The 19,401-nt window shown below is 45.6% G+C and overlaps 1 protein-coding gene and 1 pseudogene across 1 annotated transcript in view; both read left to right on the top strand.

Moving 5' to 3' along the window:
- The window catches only part of COL27A1 (collagen type XXVII alpha 1 chain), a 150,858-nt gene extending 136,132 nt beyond the window's left edge, over nucleotides 1-14,726 (top strand). Inside the window, exons 59-61 of the mRNA XM_055579444.1 lie at nucleotides 958-1,067; nucleotides 11,246-11,464; nucleotides 12,727-14,726. Of these exons, the coding sequence (XP_055435419.1) occupies nucleotides 958-1,067; nucleotides 11,246-11,464; nucleotides 12,727-12,873 (476 nt within the window). The 3' untranslated portion in view covers nucleotides 12,874-14,726. The remainder of the gene's footprint in view (nucleotides 1-957; nucleotides 1,068-11,245; nucleotides 11,465-12,726) is intronic.
- A 291-nt stretch (nucleotides 14,727-15,017) lies between these two features.
- LOC129651786 (40S ribosomal protein S24-like) lies at nucleotides 15,018-18,039 on the top strand (annotated as a pseudogene).
- Nucleotides 18,040-19,401: the final 1,362 nt, after the last annotated feature.

The raw sequence follows: 19,401 nt of genomic DNA on the forward strand, positions 1-19,401 counted from the left end.
TGGTTAACCGCTCTAAGACAGAGCAATTAGCCATTAGGTTCTCCGGTCAACTGGGCCGAGTGTCTGTCCTTGGGGAGGCAGTCATTTATTCACTCAACAGTCACAGAGCCCCACAGTGTGCCAGGCATTGAGCCTCCTGGGGCATGGGGATATGGTGGGAAACACAGAGGACGGGTCCCACCCTTCCAGAGTTGAACCCACAGATCCATAAGCTGGGGATGACCATTTCACTGCAGTGGGCCAAGAGCTCTGGCAGAAAAAGGCCCCAGGGCCAGGAAGGCCCCCATCGTAGCTCCCCTGGAGAGCCAGGATTCCCAGTTTCTGTCCTCTGCACCTCATCCAACTCTCTTCTCTCTCTGTGAGCTGTGTGGTGCCTTGGAAGGACGACAGTTTTAGAGGCGGACAGACCTGAGTTCAAATGTCCGTCCTGCCTCTTTCCTGCTCTGTGAGCTGGGTGAGCCACCCTTCTCTCTGCTGCGTGAGAAGGTTGTCCTGATCTATCAGCTGTGGGGCCTTTGGCTCCTTGGAAACCCAAAAGGGGAAGCCAGGTGCCAGCAGAGCTTCCTGGTTGATGGGATAGAAGCCCTGATTCCCACCAAGTTCTGGGAGGATCAGAGCCTTGGCAGTAAAACATTTCAATTAAACAATCCCTAAATCCCTCGGGCAAGTGGCTCAGCTTCTCTCAACCTGTAGTCCTTTCTGGAAAATGATACTTACCAGTGGCGACAGGGGGATACTTCCCATGTGGCCTCTCTGGAGACTCTGCCAGCTCTGAGCTCTGCCCAGAGAGTTTCCTTCCATCACTACAGCTCACAGAATCCCTTTTCTGCTCCACCTCCCTGACTTCATGTCCAGCTGGGACTCAGCGAGTGACCAGGTGTCAGATTCACCTGTAGAACCAAGCTTGGGGTTCCTCCCCACATGCATACACCGCCCCCCATCCCATGTTGCCTATAGGTACCTACTGGGTGGATCCGAACCTTGGCTGCTCGTCCGACACCATCGAAGTCTCCTGCAACTTCACACATGGTGGACAGACGTGTCTCAAGCCCATCACGGCCTCCAAGGTATCCATCTGCTCCCCAGCGCTCACTGGCTTGCTCTCTCCACACCCCTTGCCCCCTGCCCTGGACCATAGTCCATCCAGGCTTGTGACTGAGCCTTAACTATCTTGCTACATAACCTCGGGAAAATCATCTCCTCTTTCTGAACCCCAGTTCCTCATCTCTGCATTTGGTTTCCAAATCCTTTTGTGTTGGGTGATGCTGATGGTTCTGTCTTCAAATAGAACTTTCTGCCTAATGTCTAAGACACAGCAGTTAGCCAAGCTGGCTTGGCTTAGACAACTATGACCGTAAGCACAAAACAAGTCAGCGAGATGATCCCCTGGGGCATGTGTTCTGGGGTTGTGTATGCAAATATGTAGCTCATGTTTGGTGCCCACATACCTGCGATGGTCTCTGGGCTGAGAATTTTAGGTGGCCCAGGGCAACTCCAACAAACCACAGTGTGCAGCAGCGGGTGGAACATAACCACGCCCCCGGCTAGGAAACCCCTCGCTGGAGGGTGGGTCTGTAGTTGCAGCAAGTCCTCCATATGAGACAATTCATGCTGCAGAGAAAAGGGTTTCTCTGGCTGCAGGAGAGGTGGGACTCCAGCGCCCCCCAGGGGAAGCTCCGGAAAGTACCTTGTCCTGACCATGGCAGACCCAGAGTCTGAACATCCATAGCCCAGCCAGCTGGGTAACAAGTCCTGGCTGGGTCCCCACCATGGGCCAGGCACTGAGCCAGGTGCTGGGCTCAACAGGAAATATGGCAGCCTCCACAAGCAGAGCTCACAGTCCAACAGGCCCCTTCCCCTCTGACACGGAGGGTCAGCAGCTTTGTGGCAAACCCACCTGGCAGACGGGTGAGGCTGGCACCTGGGTTGGCAATGCGACTGCCCATCTGAGTCGCCATCCCCATCAGGAACAATGAACCACTGTCCTGGGCTGGCCTCAGCCTAATGATAACCAGTGTTGTGGCTGGACCAGCCTCCCTGATTTTTCTTAAGGTTGCAAAATGCCCTCCAGCAATAACCACCCAGAAACAGGGGAAAAAAAAAAATGTAGAAAGGTTATTACTTACAGGACCTGGAAATTACAGCATGCCTGGGGCCGCACAGTGAGGTCTCTGGTAGAGAGAGAAAGGGACAGTGCATCTCCTTGTATTGGAGGAGGAGGAGGCTAGGATTTCATAGGTTCACTCTGTGCTGGTGAATTTAAAACCTAAGGGTGGGAGTTTAAAGCAGAAGAGAAAAAATAAGTGATCCAAACAGTTGTTGAAATCAACCAGAGCTCTAACACAAAGGAGCCGCAGTGTTGGGAGGTGGCCCAGCCCTTCCAGGGTTAGTCTGTGGGGCTGGCAATGTGTTTATTGGAGATAACCTTCTTTGAAGTGTATGCCTCAGCGATCAGAGCCTAACTCAGGGACTTGTATCACACAAAAAAGGAAACAACACAACGGTCAGGGCTTATACGACCATCTGCCCTGTGATGCCCTGTGATGTAAGACATCAGAGTCAATGGTGAGGATATTTAACCTCCTGGGTAGCTGATATGTTAAAAGTCAGGGGTAAGGCACCTTGAAACCCAGAAAATACACATCTGAACAGGATCACAGTAGAAAATCCTGTAATTATTATAGAGGCAATAGTCTGAAATTCAGTCAGGAGCCATTGTCCCAAACTCGAAGGATCCCGTAATGAAACTAAGTCAGTGATCTGAGGGGCCCCAGAATCTGTTCCAAGATTTGTGTAATATTGTGAAGCATTTATACATCTTGGACATCGTGTGTAAGTAGGTCAATCTGAATCTGTCCCAAGTAGGGAGATTGTTTCATATCTCATCTAACCAATCTCTTGGTCCCGAGAATAGGTCAATTCAGTAAAAGAGTAGTATCTCATCTCAGGAGGCAGTGATACCCAAATAAGGTACAGTACAGGTAATCAGGTATTGAATAAGAGGCATCTGTATGGAAACAAAAGAAGTCAAGAACTCCCTGGCAGTCCAGTGGTTAGGACTTGGCGTTTTCATTGCCATGGTCCTGGGTTCAATCCCTGGTGGAGAAACTAAGATCCCACAAGAGGCATGATGTGGCCAAAACAAAAAAAAAAGCCAATGATTGGAGAAGATTATAGTCCCACTTTTTGAGTTCTAAAGGTGCAAGTCAAGAAGATTTCTAGATGTTGGGCTCCAAACATCTTCAGGTGGAGTGAGGGCAGACAGAGGCAGTCTGATAGGTTTCCTTGGGTTGCAGTTTGAATGTGCCTGGTTATCTTTCTGAGTGGCCCCCATGGCAACGGGCATGAAGATTGTCCATACATGCACAGTTGTGATGATCTCTCTGCAGTTTATATCATGTTAGCCCAGTGTAGCTTGCATGGCTTTGGGAAGAGTGCAATCTTCATTTTCAATAGAAAATGAAATCAGAAGGGTGGGAGAAAAACTGGAAACATTAGTTTGGAGAGTTGTAGCTAGATATTGGAGGAGCCAAGAAGAATTCAGCATCCTGTCCAATTTACAGGTAGAAAGCAAAGTCTCAGATGATTAACAGAACTAGAATCCAATGTCCACAACCATGTGTCATAGTTTCTATTGAAACAATTTTTCTCTGTGCAGTCATCCCCATTTCTATTAAAGAGAGCCATAGAAAGACTAATTTGTTTGCAAATTAAGTCTCGTTTCAACAAATGTGGTTATTCACACAAGTGCAGCTAGAAAAATGATTGACAACATGAGCTCTTTGCTGCTTTGCTGAAACCTTTCATAAGGAGTCTCAGATTGAATTTTAGAAGCTTCTTCAGGGCAAGAAACCAAGATCTAACCATCAGACTTTACCTAGAATACCTGTAAATTTGGGTAAATTCCTCTCTTCTCAAAGTACCCAAAATATCTTCTGATTCCTGTAACTGCCAGGAAGTAGCCTTCCTTACTCACCTGATAAGACTGCTGGGAACCCTGTAGTCAAGGTAACAGACCAGTTTTTCCAAGGGTCTTTATTGGCTCCATGAAGTCAACCTTAGTTCCTTAAGCGATCTGGTCATATCAGAGTCTGTGTATCTATATATATATGCTGCTGCTGCTGCTGCTAAGTCACTTCAGTCGTGTTCAACTCTGTGCCACCCCATAGACAGCAGCCCACCAGGCTCTGCCATCCCTGGGATTTTCTAGGCAAAAGTACTGGAGTGGCTTGCCATTGCCTTCTCCGATATATATCTATATCTATATATCTATCTATCTCTCAAATATGACAATCTAGTCAAAGCCTTGTTGATAACCAGTATTTCCAATCATGTTCTGTTACAAGAACAGAGTCTTACTGAGCTTATGCAAATAACTATACTGCCATGAAAATAAGAATACTCACAGAGCGAATTCTAGAAGGATCCGGTAAGGAGAAACAGCAATTATTTCATCTTTGTTCACAAAGGTGTACTTCCCCAAATTGTTGTAAGTCATTGCTAGCTTTAGAGAACAATTTTCCTTAAACGTGGAAACAAAGATTAATAACTGCCAAACAAAAGTCATAAAAAATTATAATCAGTCCTATGCAGTTGATCACCGATCTTGATCTTTTGTTAGCAGTTTCATAAATCCAGTTTTTCCTTCAGTTCAGTTCAATTCAGTCACTCAGTCGTGTCCGACTCTTTGTGACCCCATGAATCGCAGCATGCCAGGCCTCCCTGTCCATCACCATCTCCCGGAGTTCACTCAAACTCACGTCCATCGAGTCGGTGATGCCATCCAGCCATCTCATCCTCTGTTGTTCCCTTTTCCTCCTGCCCCCAATCCCTCCCAGCATCAGAGTCTTTTCCAATGAGTCAACACTTCACATGAGGTGGCCAAAGTACTGGAGTTTCAGCTTTAGCATCATTCCTTCCAAAGAACACCCAGGGCTGATCTCCTTTAGAATGGACTGGTTGGATCTCCTTGCAGTCCAAGGGACTCTCAAGAGTCTTCTCCAGCACCACAGTTCAAAAGCATCAGTTCTTCGGTGTTCAGCTTTCTTCACAGTCCAACCCTCGTAAATCCTTGCCCATTCAGTTCAGTTCAGTTCAGTCGCTCAGTCGTATCCAACTCTTTGAGACCCCATGAATCACAGCACGCCAGGCCTCCCTGTCCATTCAGTGGTATGATTTAAAAGTTATCAAAAATCTGTACTTGTCAGACTCCTGTCCATGAATCTGAAGATGGAGCACTTTTGCAAAGGCATCGGAGTAAAGCAATAATTATAAATAACAAAAGAAATGACATTTTTTATGCCCACAGTTAAAGATCTGATGAGAGTTCATTATGATCAAGTTGACAAGGAAAATTTTGTTATTTTTGTGACACACAACATTTTAAGACAACTGGAGTTATGTTGGATAACATTACGTATCAGAATTTCAGGAATTTCATATGATTTCTTGAATATTGTATTAACAAAATATATCCATTTGAGGATATCCATAAAGAAGACATAGCGTTATTTCCTGCTGCTGCTGCTGAGCCACTTCAGTCATGTCTGACTCTGTGCAGCCCCATAGACGGCAGCCCACCAGGCTCCCCAGTCCCTGGGATTCTCCAGGCAAGAATACTGGAGTGGGTTGCCATTTCCTTCTCCAATGCATGAAAGTGAAAGTGAAGTCGCTCAGTCGTGTCAGACCCTCAGCGACCCCATGGACTGCAGCCTACCAGGCTCCTCCATCCATGGGATTCTCCAGGCAAGAGTACTGGAGTGGGGTGCCATTGCCTTCTCCGAGCCTACTTGACAATATTTCCCATGTGATTTAACATATTAAATAAGCCTAATTAGTTTAGTGTCTCTCTTTTTATTAGGAAAGAGAAGGATATTTTGAGATGTTCCAAGGATCCTCTGGAAAACCCCAAAGTTACTTCCAGATCAAAAAAACTTCATTTAGAATTTGACTTGCAGAAGTTTGTCAAAAATATCAAAGATTTTCAACATTTAATTACAAAGAACCACAGATCATTATTTTTAAAAATGCTTAATTATCGACTTAGCTGAAGTGACAAAGGATTTTAAAAGCAAATACAGAAGGTTCCATAGTTGTGAGCAAAAGTTAGCTGTTTTGGTATTGAGAAGACTGTTTTCTAGGTAATTAAAGATCCAATTAAGACAACATGAAGCTCAGGAGATTATTCTGATAAAACACAAAATCTTTGTTTTCTAGCCAGATTACTTAAAAAGTAAAGAATAACTTTTCATACTTTTAACAGGAGCAGATCAATACTCCAATAAAATGTATCCTTTTAGCAAATGAAAGAAAATTACATAAGAACATTATTGATATTATTTTTTTAAAAGCCTCTTATAATAACAATCCAATTTTAGCCAACTTGACCACATAAAAAAATTCTTTTTTCTGACAATATGATTAAACTATCTATAAAATCTTCATTAGACAGTAGACAAAGTCAGCCATCATCCCAAGCTAATTTTTTTTGTAATAAAAATAACATGGATTTATTTAGCTAGTAAACACTGGAAAAGTTGTCTATCTGCAGTATATTTAATGCTGTTAACTCTGAAGACATACCTATTTTAATTAAAACAAATGTAGGCTAGCTTTTATTTACCAAAGATTATCCCAGATCACGTGAACTTGAAAAACATTTGGATTAGTTTCTGTATTTCTGAATGTTTGGAGTAACTAATTCATAAGTGCTTATTTTTAAGCCAATTAAACAGAGCTCTTTTACACATTAACTTTGGCTATACCATTCAGAGATAGAGAGAAAAAAAGTCACATATTCATCCAGAGATTACAAAACCACACAGACCCTGAGACCCTATAGCTTCCTTTCCAAAATTTTAGCCATGAATCAGGTACAATATAAAACTCACTTTTTTATAAATAACATTCGGCTCCAAATTGTGTCTGGCAGACAGAACAAGTTAAAGTTACGTGCTTCAGCACCTAATGCTTTCTACCAATATTTGTGGAGATGACTTAAGATCTGTATTTGTTCCTGACAAGTAATCTTAAGGAGGCTGTGGACTAGATTTTGAATAAGAGAGCTTTTATAGCAGTTTGTATTTTGAAAGGTCCCTTTCTCTGTTGTTTTATTTTTTTTTTTTCTTCAGCCCCAGACAATTTTAGGCAGAGTTTTAGTTACCTCCTGGGTGTTTCCATTTCAAAGATTTAATCTTCAAGGGACAGAGAAAGAATGTAAATTTTCTTCTAGGAGTTTTAGTCCCTTTTGTATGGTTTTGGCAGTTCCAATAAAATGTTGTAGTATTGCCCTGTAATTAGGGTAGTGCTCTATTAAAATAATTCCCTGGGTCAAATGGGGCCTCTTTGGAGCTGAAAATGAAGAGGGGGTCATCTGGATAACCACAGCTGTGGAAATGGTAAACCCACTAGATCAGGCCAATTTTGTGCAGCAGGAGATGGGCCTCATCTTAATGTTCTCCATTCACTGTGAGCCTTAGCAGTGATCACCGCGAGGGAAGGACGCAACCACGCCATGAATGAACGTCCAGGAGAGGGGGCCCTGGTGGGGCATCAGTGGTCTAGGGTCCTTTGCCTTCCCGGCTCCCTCTTTCTTATCCAAGATGGCTAGATAACCCTTTTCAGCTTTTCCCTTAAGGGGTGCATTATAGGGTGTGTTTCTTAGTTCTGCCTTGTTCAGGGGAAAGCCCAGGGAGCTGAAGATCTTGGAGGAAGTGAGCGTATAGCCCAGATGGATCTTTAAGAAAAATTATGGATTTTAGGGTCTTTAGAGATATTGGTCAGTTGATACATTTTGGCAGCCTTGAATAACAACAATATAGCCAAATAGCCAATTAGCTCCTTTCTTTCCGTCCTGCTGCATAAAATATTTAAGAAAAATTTGAATTTCATTTAAGGTATAGTTTTTCATCTCAGTTTCTACTTCTTGATTTTCTCCTATTATCTTAATCCAAAGTGGGTTACAGGAAGAATTTAGATGGCACCACTGTGAACCATCTTCACAGCTGGCCACTTTCCTTCCCAGGGTGTTCCAAGAGATCTCTTCGGGATTGAGGTCTGAGTCCACTCACATGGTGTGTGCAGGGTCTTTGGGAAAAGCCCTCAGGCTCCTGGACTGTGATATCAGAGACTAGCATGTTGGTATGCCCCCCAGGATGCTTCCATGGGGTCTTGCATTTATCGAGAAACCCCCGCAGGGTTCTTAGGAGATGCTGACATCAGATGTTTAGGACATTTACATTTGTCCATTAATTCTTTTAGTAACATCACCCCAGGGATAGGAGCCGTAATACCCCACTGGGTCAGGGATGAAGAATGACAGCGATGAGGGAAGCTTGGACCATGGAGACCATAGATCTCTGTTATGTCTTCTGTCTGGTGGTCCACTGGTTTCCAGTTGCAAGGCTATTTCACTTTTCTGGCACAACCACCAACTCTATGGTCGTAGGTGGAGTTCTCCTATCCTCCCCATGTACAGGAGTATTTCTCTTATGCCTTTATCCCAGAACCTTTCCTCGAGCTGTGACATAGCCTTGTGATCCAATCCGATGTCCTTAACTCTGCCCTTGAGGCATGGAGGATCTTCTGTTGTTATTTAGTCGCTAACTCTTTTTCCACCCCAGGGACTGTAGCCTGCCAGGTTCCTCTGTCCATGGGATTTCCCAGGCAAGAATACAGGGGTGGGTTGCCATTTCCTTCTCCAGGGGATCTTCCCAACCCAGGGATCTAACCCACCCAGAGGACCTTTATACACATTAATTGTTAATTAAGGCCTTTACTGGACCATAAAGAAAGCTGAGCGTCGAAGAATTGATGCTTTTGTCTTGTGGTGCTGGAGAAGACTCTTGAGAGTCCCTTGGACTGTGAGGAAATCCAACCCGTCAATCCTAAAGGAAATCAACCCTGAATATTTATTGGAAGGACTGATGCTGAAGCTCTAATACTTTGACTACCTGATGCGAAGAGCTGACTCATTAGAAAAGACCCTGATTCTGGGAAAGATTGAAGCCAGGAGTAGAGGGGATGACAGAGGGTGAAATGGTTGGATGGCATCACTGACTTAATGCACAGGAGTTTGAGCAGGCTTCAGGAGATGGTGAAGGACAGGGAAGCCTGGCGTGCTTCAGTCCATGGGGTCGCAAAGAGTCAGGCATGACCGAGCAACTAAACAACAAGGCCTTTATAATCAGTGGTCTCAGTGGCTAGTAAGAGCCTCTGGCCCTGATCACATTGCTCCGGGAAGACTGTTGGATTATCAAGGTGAAAGGTTGTTGTTGAATCACGCAAAGACACCGGGATTCTTGGCCCCCGGAGGATAAGAATTCAGTCCGGGGCCAGAGACGAGGCTTGATCGCTCAGAGCTTTTGTGTAATAAAGTTTTATTAAAGTATAAAGGAGATAGAGAAAGCTTCTGACATAGGCATCAGAAGGGGGCAGAAAGAGTACCCACTTGCTAGTGTTAGCAATGAAGTTATATACTCTCCAATGAATCCAAAGAATGTCTGGAGGTTGTAAAGACCTCACCAGACCTACTCCCATAATTTACATTTTAAGATAACAGAATTAGCCAGAAGGTTTATCCTTGTAAAGACCAGGTCTACTCCCATAATCTACATTTTAAGATAACAGAAGGTTTAATCCAGAGACTGTCCTTAATCCAGAGACTGTCCTCAGGCAGGATACATTATTGTTATATAGTCCTAAGGAATGTAGAGAAGGAAAAAAAAGTTTGTCTTTTCTTCCTCCTTGAGAATTCCAGACCCCTCTCTCCTTGGGGACCCCTAGACTCCTTATCAACCTGCCTAGGAAATGACTCTCTCAAAGGCAGGCGTGACCTTTTCGGTTGGATGTCCCCAGTGGCTCGGCAGTAAAGAATCCTCCTGCAATGCAGAAGATGCAGCAGGAGCTGCGGGTTCGAGTCCTGGGTCAGAAAGAGCCACTGAAGAAGGAAATGGCAATCCATTCCAGTATTCTTCCCTGGAAAATCCCATGGCCAGAGGAGCCTGGTGGCCTATATATATAGTCCATGGGGTTGCAGAAGCGTCGGACACGGATTGGTGACTAAACAACAATCACAGCGATGTGCGAAAGCACACAGCAGTGAGACAGAGTCCTTTCCCAGATGCTAACACCCACCTGAATGAGGTGGTTAGTAAGCAAGCTGCAGGTCAAGGGCCTCCTCTCCATGGATTGTAAGGGAGATTGTGCAGTCCTGCCTACTATTCCAATTGTTATGTACCTCTCAATCTATCAATAACCATGTCATGGTCGGACCAGCCTTCGTGGTTCTTATTATGATTTCAAGATGACCTTCAGCAATAACTATCAGGAAACTTTGAAAAAAGTAAAGGTTTATTACTTACAGGACCTGGAATTTCCACAGCCCACCTAGAGCCACACACTGGGGTCACGGGGAGAGAGAGAGAGATGGTGCAGGGGCCTGGGTGCTGCTTTTATTGGGGTGGGGGTGCGCTAAGGTTTCGTAGGCTCAGTCTTCATTGGTGAATTTAAAATATAAGGGCCAGAATTTAAAGCATGGAGAGAGAAAAAAGAAGTAGCCCAAGTGGTTGGTTATTGAAATCAATCCAGAGCTCAAAAACAAAGGGGCCTCAGTACTGGAGGTGGCCTGGCTCTTTATCTAGTTCTATAACTGGCAGGGTATTATAGGAAGTAGTCTGCCTTTGAAGTGGATGCCTCTTTGAAGTGGATGTCTCAGCAATCAAAGCTTAAGTCAGGCACTTGCATCACACAAAATAAGAAAACCCAACTGTCAGGACTTACAGTACAACCATTTAAGCCCCAAATCCTGCCCTTTCGTTTGCTGTCATGTCTGCCTTTTCCAGCAGCACCCACCCACCCTACCTGGAGCTTGGGACTTAGAAATGTGGTGAAGCCACTTGTCATTTCCTTTGCCCTCTAAGAGCCTCTCGATCCTGGGCAAGATCCTCTCCCTCTCTGAGCCTCTGTATCCCAGCTCAGCCCCGGAGACAGTACATCAGGACCCTCGCGGCTCTGGCTGGAGCCAGGCAGACCTGGTTCTTTCCCTTCCTTACTCCTTGGCTGTGGGACTAACTCACACCCACCTCAGTATTTCTGTCTTTTGAGTGAGCAACACCTCTGGGACCATGGCTGGGAATTGCTTCCCAGGAAAGGGCTTGTGCCTGGACCTTCCAGAGGAAGGTGAGGAATTCGGAGAGCAGTGGGCAGCCAAGTCCAACCCTGCCTGACCGCTGTGTCTCCTCCACAGGTGGAGTTTGCCATCAGCCGGGTCCAGATGAATTTCCTGCACCTGCTAAGCTCTGAGGTGACACAGCAGATCACCATCCACTGCCTTAACATGACCGTGTGGCAGGAAGGCACCGGGCAGACCCCAGCTAAGCAGGCTGTGCGCTTCCGGGCCTGGAACGGGCAGATCTTTGAGGCTGGGGGTCAGTTCAGTCCAGAAGTGTCCATGGATGGCTGCAAGGTAACTCTTGGGGCCCTTCATAGGCCCCTCATACACAGACAGGTGTAAAAACATGTTCTTATATATAACAATTTTATACTATACTATATTAGTATAACATATACTATACTATATTAGTATACTATGTTATAATTTATACTATACTATAATATATATTAGTATAATTTTATACTATACTATTATATATATATTAGTATGCATATAATTTTTATCTTTGTGTAATAATTTTTTATAGCTGTTTTATAAAATTGCTTTCATCCTCTTTCCTCCCTGGGAAACTTTCAAGGGAAGGCCTGGGCTGGTAGATTGGTACTTATTTGCAAGGCTACTTATAGAAGGATATATTTCTACTCTTCTCTCTGCCCCCTGCCCTCCGGTTCATTTCTTTCTCTTAACCTGGTTGTTTTCCAAGGCTTAAAACAGGCTGGGTTGTAATTGAAGAGGGAGACAGAAAGTCATCCAAAAAACCAGTCTCACAATATTAAACAAAACCAGTAATGCACAGTGTTACTGAGGATGTGGGGAAACCCAACACTCTCACACAAAGCTATTTGGAAAAATTAAAAATAAATTGGTAGAGGTTTTCAGGGCAGCAGCTACGTATATATCTCCAGTATATATCCAGAGCCTTACAAATGTACCTATCCTTTGATCCAGCAAATCTGTTGATACTTCTGGAATTTGTTCTAAGGTCACAACGTGCACAAGCTTAGCGGCAATGATACTCATGACAGCTTTACGTATAGGGATCAAAATAGTGGAAGCAGTCTAAATGGACACAGACAGGTCACTGTGACAGTGAAATGCCACGTGGACATTAAAAATTGTGAGGAAAGATGATGAAAGGGAGAACTTTCCTGGTGGTCCAGTGGTTAAGAATCCACCTGCCAATGCAGGGGACACAGGTTCGATTCCTGGTCCGGGAAGGTCCCACATGTCTCAGAGCAGCTAAGCCCGTGTACCACAACTATTGAGGCCTGGGCACCCTAGAGCCTATGCTCTGCAACAAGAGAAGCCGTGGCAATGAGAAGCCTGTGCAACGTAACTAGAGAGTAGCCCCTGTTCGTTGCAACTAGAGAAAGCCCTCACACAGCAAAAAAAACAAACAAAAAAAAAAAACAAAAACAAAAAAAAAAAACAACCCAGTGCAGCCAAAAAATAAATAAATATTTTAAAAAGAAGAAGAAAGATGATGGGGAAAGGCACGTGATACATGATGAGGACCATGATGGATGTGTGTACCCCTTTCCCTCTACCCTCAGATCCAGGATGGCCGCTGGCATCAGACGCTCTTCACCTTCCGGACCCAGGACCCCCAGCAGCTGCCCATTGTCGGCGTGGACAACCTCCCTCCTGCCTCATCAGGGAAGCAGTACCGCCTCGAAGTTGGACCTGCATGCTTCCTCTGACCTCTGACCTCCTGGCTCCTCTAGGCCTCGAGGAGGAGGGAAGAGGAGAAAGAGGCAAAGGGAGGGTACCTAGGGGTAGGTGGGCCCAGGAAAGGCAGCTCACCTGCCCAGGGATCCTTGAGCAGACCCCAGCTGTTGTCTGCCCAGTGGAAGAGGCTGAAGGGTAGCAGGACACACGGGGTGTCCTTGGGAACAGCTGATCCCAACTCAGCCCCAAACACCAACCAAAGAGCCGGCCAGAACAAGCTGGGCCTGCAACCCGCCTGAGCCCCACGGCCTGTCTCCCAGCTCTGCGGCCACCCCCTTCCCTGCCCAGCTTCCTGCCCAAAGAGCCCCACCTTCCAGCCAGCTTGAGAGAAGGGGGCATCTTGTCAGCTGGTCCCTGCCGGGGAGCTTTGATGTGCAATATTAGAGAGGAGACATGAAAAAAGGAGAAAAGGAAAGAAAGAAGTATATATATATTATTTAAACAAACACAAAGAAGGTGTGTTACAATTTTTTTTTTTCATCTGAGAAAGAGGTGAGAAGGGGAGAGAGCAGCCAGGGGGTGGGAAGCGATGGATGCAGAGAGGGAGAGGTGAGATCCTCGGGGCTGGGGGTGTCCACGTCTGCTACCTCCCACTGTGAAATCGCTGGTGCTCACAATTGTCTTCTAGTGTATGTGATCTTTTTAAGGAAAAAACAAAACAAGTCTATTTAAGATTCTGAAGGTGCTACCATTTTGCCACAGACTTTGAAGAAACATTTAGATGTGGGGTATCATCCACGTTTTTCTCTCTCCTCCAAATGACAAAGTTCAGGGAATTTTTAAAATTTCCCTAGTGTCACCCTTGTGCTCATCAGGTAATCTGTTAAGGAGGTGGGGAAAGAAGGTAAAAGTAAAAAAAAGGAAAAAAAAAGCAAAGCAAAAAAAAAAAACAAAAAACAACCAGAAACAGAAGTAGGAAAGATTTACCTTTTAACTTATGGACTTTAAAATGCTTGTCCTCTAAAGGCAGGGGGAGGCCTGAGCATGAAGGATCTTATTTTGGCCTTTCTTGGTCTTGGAGGGAAGTTAGCTTATCTTGGATGGCGTGATCTAGACTGGGGAGTCCTGACCTTGAGCTTCGACCTTGAAGAAACCAGTGAGGAGAATGGCGCTGGGTCAGGACTGGCCTTGGAGGTGGAATGTAAATACGGACCCATCTCATGAAAGCACAGACCATCTCCTAAGGTCTTCCATTCTGGAGCTTATCCTTCCAAGATAACAGTCATCACTCTTGCTTTTTCACTGTCATTCAATTCTGTAGAAACCCAGTGTTGCTAACTCCAAGTGTAAATGTGGGCGCAGGAGAAAGGCTTGTTGTGGGAATCTCAGAGTTCAGCATGGCAGGGCTCAACAGGGTAATCTGAATTGTCCTGTATCAGTGAACCAGTCAGCATCCAGGTTGGATTTTTGAGGTCATTTTAACTATGGAATTATTTTTATAGAAGGGGAAATTTTATGTGAAAGTCTATTTGTGTCTCTCTCTTTTTTTTTTCTTTCTAAAGTTGTGTCTCTTTGGGAATTGGATTTGATTTTCCTTATTTAATACCTCACTCTGGCCCACCCTCCCCTACCCCCACTTCCTGTCTCCCTGCCCTGCCCACCACCCCCTTGCTCCCGGAAGTGCGTTTTTTGTAGCCGCTCGGGCCTCATCTCAGCGCTCGGTCTCCCAGGCCGCCAGTCTCCACCTGGCCTCTGTCCCGGCGTCTGTCTTGTCCTTGGGTTTCTCTGCTGTCCTCGTTCATGTCTCTGTCCACATGTCAATGTGTTAAAACCCAAGTGGGTTCTGTTTCTCCCTTCTGGATTTTAAATAAATATTTAAAACTGAGGCAATGGAATGACGCACCTGTGGCTGTGTGCTTCTTTGAAGAGACGGGAGGGAAGTTTCTGGCGTGGCTGAGGGTTGGAGGAGGTGTGGAGGGGTGGCGGGGTGCCCTGTTGACGCAGCTTCCCCCAAAGGAGAGGGGACAGGGAGAGATATGGTGCCTCAGAGTGAGAGGCCTGAGAATGAGGGAGTCGGGTCCTGCAGGGTCCCACTGGTTTCTCAGGGCTGCTGTAAGAGTACCACAGCCCTGGTGCCTTAGAAGAGCGGAGAGGGGCTTGAGGCTCAGCCGCCATCATGAACAACACAGTAACTATCCGGACCAGGAAGCTGATGAGCAACCGGCTGCTTCAGGGGAAAGGCATGGTCATCGACGTGCTTCACCCTGAAAAGACAACAGCACCTAAAACAGCAAATGTGGGAAACTGGCCCAAATGTACAAGACCATACCACGTGTCATCTTTGAGTTTGAATTCAGAACCCATTTTGGTGGTGGCCAGACGATAGTGTTGGAGAAGACTCTTGAGAGTCTCTCTTGGCTTTGGCATGATTTACGATTCCTTGGATTACGTGAAGAACAACAAGTCCAAACAAAGACTTGCAAGACATGGCCTGTATGAGAAGAAAAAGACCTCAAGAAAACAGCAAAAGGAACACAAGAACAGAATGAAGAAAGTTCAGTTCAGTTCAGTCGCTCAGTCGTGTGACCCCATGGACTGCAGCATGCCAGACCTCCCTGTCCATCACCAACTCCCAGAGTTTACCCAAACTCAAGTCCATTGAGTCAGTGATGCCATCCAACCATCTCATCCTCTGTCATCCCCTTCTGCTCCTGCCTTCAATGTTTCCCAGCATCAGGGTCTTTTCAAATGAGTCAGTTCTTTGTATCAGGTGGCCAAAGTATTGGAGTTTCAGTTTCAGCATCAGTCTTTCCAATGAATATTCAGGACTGATTTCCTTTAGGATGGACAGGTTGGATTTCCTTGCAGTCCAAGGGACTCTCAAGAGTCTACTCCAACATTGCAGTTCAAAAACATCAATTCTTTGGCGCTCAGCTTTCTTTATAGTCCAACTCTTACATCCATACATGACTACTGGAAAAACCATAGCTTTGACTAGAGAGACCTTTGTCAGTAATGTTTCTGCTTTTTAATATGCTGTCTAGGCTGGTCATAGCTTTTCTTCCAAGGAGCAAGCGTTTTTTAATTTCGTGGCTGCAGTCACCATCTGCAGTGATTTTGGAGCTCCCCCAAATAAAGTCTCTCACTATTTCCACTGTTTCCCCATCTATTTTCCATGAGGTGATGGGACCAGATGCCATGATCTTAGTTTTCTGAATGTTGAGTTTTAAGCCAACTTTTTCACTCTCCTCGTTCACTTTCATCAAGAGGCTTTTTAGTTCTTTGTTGCTTTCTGCCCTAAGGGTGGTGTCATCTGTGTATCTGAGGTTATTGATATTTCTCCCGGCAATCTTGGTTCCAGCTTGTGTTTCTTCCAGTCCAGCGTTTCTCTTGATGTACTCTGCATATAAGTTAAATAAGCAGGGTGACAATATACAGCCTTGCTGTGCTCCTTTCCCAATTTGGAACCAATCTGTTGTTCCACATCCAGTTCTAACTGTTGCATCTTGACTTGCATACAGATTTCTCAAGAGGCAGGTCAGGTGGTCTGGTATTCCCATCTCTTTCAGACTTTTCCACAGTTTATTGCGATCCACACAGTCAAAGGCTTTGGCATAGTCAATAAAGCAGAAGTAGATGTTTTTCTGGAACTCTCTTGCTTTTTCGATGATCCAGCAGATGTTGGCAATTTGATCTCTGGTTCCTCTGCCTTTTCTAAAACCAGCTTGAACATCTGGAAGTTCACGGCTCATGTACTGTTGAAGCATGCCCCTGGAAAACCGCTATGGATATTTTGTGTAAATGGAATCTTAGTGGTATCTGACCTTTTGTGAATGAATGCTTTCATGCAACATAATGTTTTCAAGTTTCATCCTGATAGCGTGGATCAAGACTGCATTCTTTTTCACAGCTGCATAGTATTTCATTGTGAGGATAGACCAAATTCTGTTTACTCATTCATCCATTGATAACCTGTGGGTTCTTTCCATCTTTGGGTGATTGCTAGGAGTGCTTCAGTGTGAACAATTCTTACCTGTGAGATTCTTGAGAGAAGCCCTCGCAGTACCTGCTTTGGAAGAAGCGAGTGAGAACCTGGCAGATAGAGTCAGCCAGAGTCAGTGAATAAATATACAGGACACACAGATAAATTTGAATTTCAGATCAACAGTAAGTATGTTTTTAGCATAAGTATGTCCCGTTCAGGACTTCCCAGGTGGCTCTAGTGGTGAAGAATTCTCCTGCCAATGCAGGAGACACAAGAGAGAAGGGTTCAATCCCTGGCTCAGGAAGATCCCTTGGAGTTGGAAATGGCAACCTGTTCCGGTATTCTTGCCTGGAAAATTCCATGAACAGAGGAGCCTGACTGTCTACAGCCCATGGGGTCCCAAAGAGTCAGACACGACTAAGTGAGCACACACACGTGCATGCACACACACACACACACACACACACACACACATACACACACGTCCCATTCAGTATTTGGGACATACTTATACCTGCCAGACCAAAACCCATATCTCCTGACTCAGTTCAGAGTACTTTCTTCTTTAGCTTGTTCCTCCTTTCCTGGGATGTTGGAGAAATCAGAACATTTCTGCCCTTCTCATTTACAAGAAAGAACAAATCATGAGAAGATGAGCTCATATCTAGGATTTTATGTTTTAAAGACTAGCTGTAAGGTTCTAGGTCATCAGTCCACAGCTGGGTCTTCTCTACCCTCCACATCCTGGCATCTATCCCAGACTGTGAACCCCTGGAGTCACTGTCCGGCAGTGACTCTAAGACTTCCATCCATGGAGCCCAGGATTTGTGGTCTGGAAGGGCTTGGAGATTTTCACATCCTAGATACACTCTCGTGTTTGACAAAGAGGCACCCCATGATTCAGTTAAGTTGACATAAAATGAATCATCACAAGCTAAAGCTAATAGAGAATGAATAGAGGTTAGTCAGACAGGGAAAGGCATTGGGAGGAGAGGGAACAGTTAAGGCCTGGAAGTAAAGAAGCACTGCATATCTGGGGAGTAGCAAGGAGTCCCAGGTGGCGCTAGTGGTAAAGAACCTGCTTGCCCATGCAGGAGACATAAAAAACACGGGTTCGATCCCAGGGTCGGGAAGATCCCCTGGAGGAGTGCTTGGCAACCCACTCCAGTATTCTTGCCTGGAGAATCCTGTGAACAGAGGAGTCCGGAGGGCTACAGTCCATAGGGTCGCAGAGAGTCAGACACGACTGAAGCGACTTAGCACGCTTGCATACAAGTAATTCAAAGTGGTACCGGAGGGTCAGGGGAAGCCTGGAGTATTGGGTTAGGAATAGGACAAGCCACAGGTTTGTACAGGAGAGCAGGGTTTGTGTTGGCCAGATGGAGTCTGTGCTGTGAAGGGGCACTCGAGCGGCGCTGTCCAGGGGCAACTGACAGAACTGAAAGGACAGGTCAGAGGGGCGACCCAGTCTGTGTTCCAGAGAGTCATCAGCCATGAAGACACAAAGGGTGAGAGAGGCAGGAAGAAGGGCCAGAGGGAAAAGAGAAGAGGAGTTATGCTAAAGCTATGCTGCTCAGCACCCTGGGCACAGGCTCCCTTCCAGGAGGCCTCTGTGACCTGACCAGGGAAGCCAGTGAAATGGGGCCAGCTTGTTCCCAGCAAGGGCAGGTGGAAAGTAGAAAGTGTCAGGGACAGAAGACAACTCTTCCTAACACAGCTAAGGAGGACATCCCCAGGGGAAAGCCCAGGCTTGCATTCACTCTGTCCCCAGCGAATCAAGCCTTAGCCAAGGACAGCCATATTTCACAATGACCAGCAGCCTGGTGCTGGGTAAGTGAGAGAGGGACAGGAGAGAAGGAGGGGAGGCTGGCAGGTGGATTCCAGTCTCAGCTTTCTGACTGTCACGTGGCCCTGGGCAAATCATTCTCTCTGGGCCTCTATTTTTCCCCAGCAAAAAAGGGGTGACATGTCTTTCCCTGCTTGCCAACCACAGAGCAGGTGATTGTCCTATTAATACAATAGTTGGATGAACCAGGTGAAATGGAATGATATTCAACTTTTTTTTTTTTTTGATCTCTAAAGTCCACAGTTTTCATATGGTTCAACCCCTATGAACACCTTTCAAAATAACAGTGGTTACAATTCCTTGCACACTTTCTGTGAACCAGGAGCTATGTGGAATGTGACCTGTGTTCACCTCACGCACTGTCTCAGAGACACGTGTTATCGCCCTGGCTCTTCCAATGAGGGAGCTAAAGTCCAAAGAGGTTACATAAGTTGCCCAAGATCACAAAACAGGATCTGGACTTAGGCAAATATTTGGGGGGTATTTCCTCAGTCCAGACTCAAAGTTCTTAATTCAGACTGTTTGTTCTGCTGGTGTAGTTTTGTGGTGGCTCATGCAGGTCACATAATAGTTGTCAGACACAGAGCTTAGCCTTGGCTTGTATAAAATGGCCAGAAATACGTATAAAGTGGTTTTCTTAGGCAGTGAATCATTTCAGAGTGGTGCCTCTCCCTGGTTATTGAAACCTCACCTTTTCACCATGTCACCTTAGCCCTCTGCGTGTATGTT

Source organism: Bubalus kerabau, chromosome 4, assembly GCF_029407905.1.
Source record: "Bubalus kerabau isolate K-KA32 ecotype Philippines breed swamp buffalo chromosome 4, PCC_UOA_SB_1v2, whole genome shotgun sequence".
In the NCBI taxonomy this organism is placed as follows: domain Eukaryota; kingdom Metazoa; phylum Chordata; class Mammalia; order Artiodactyla; family Bovidae; genus Bubalus; species Bubalus kerabau.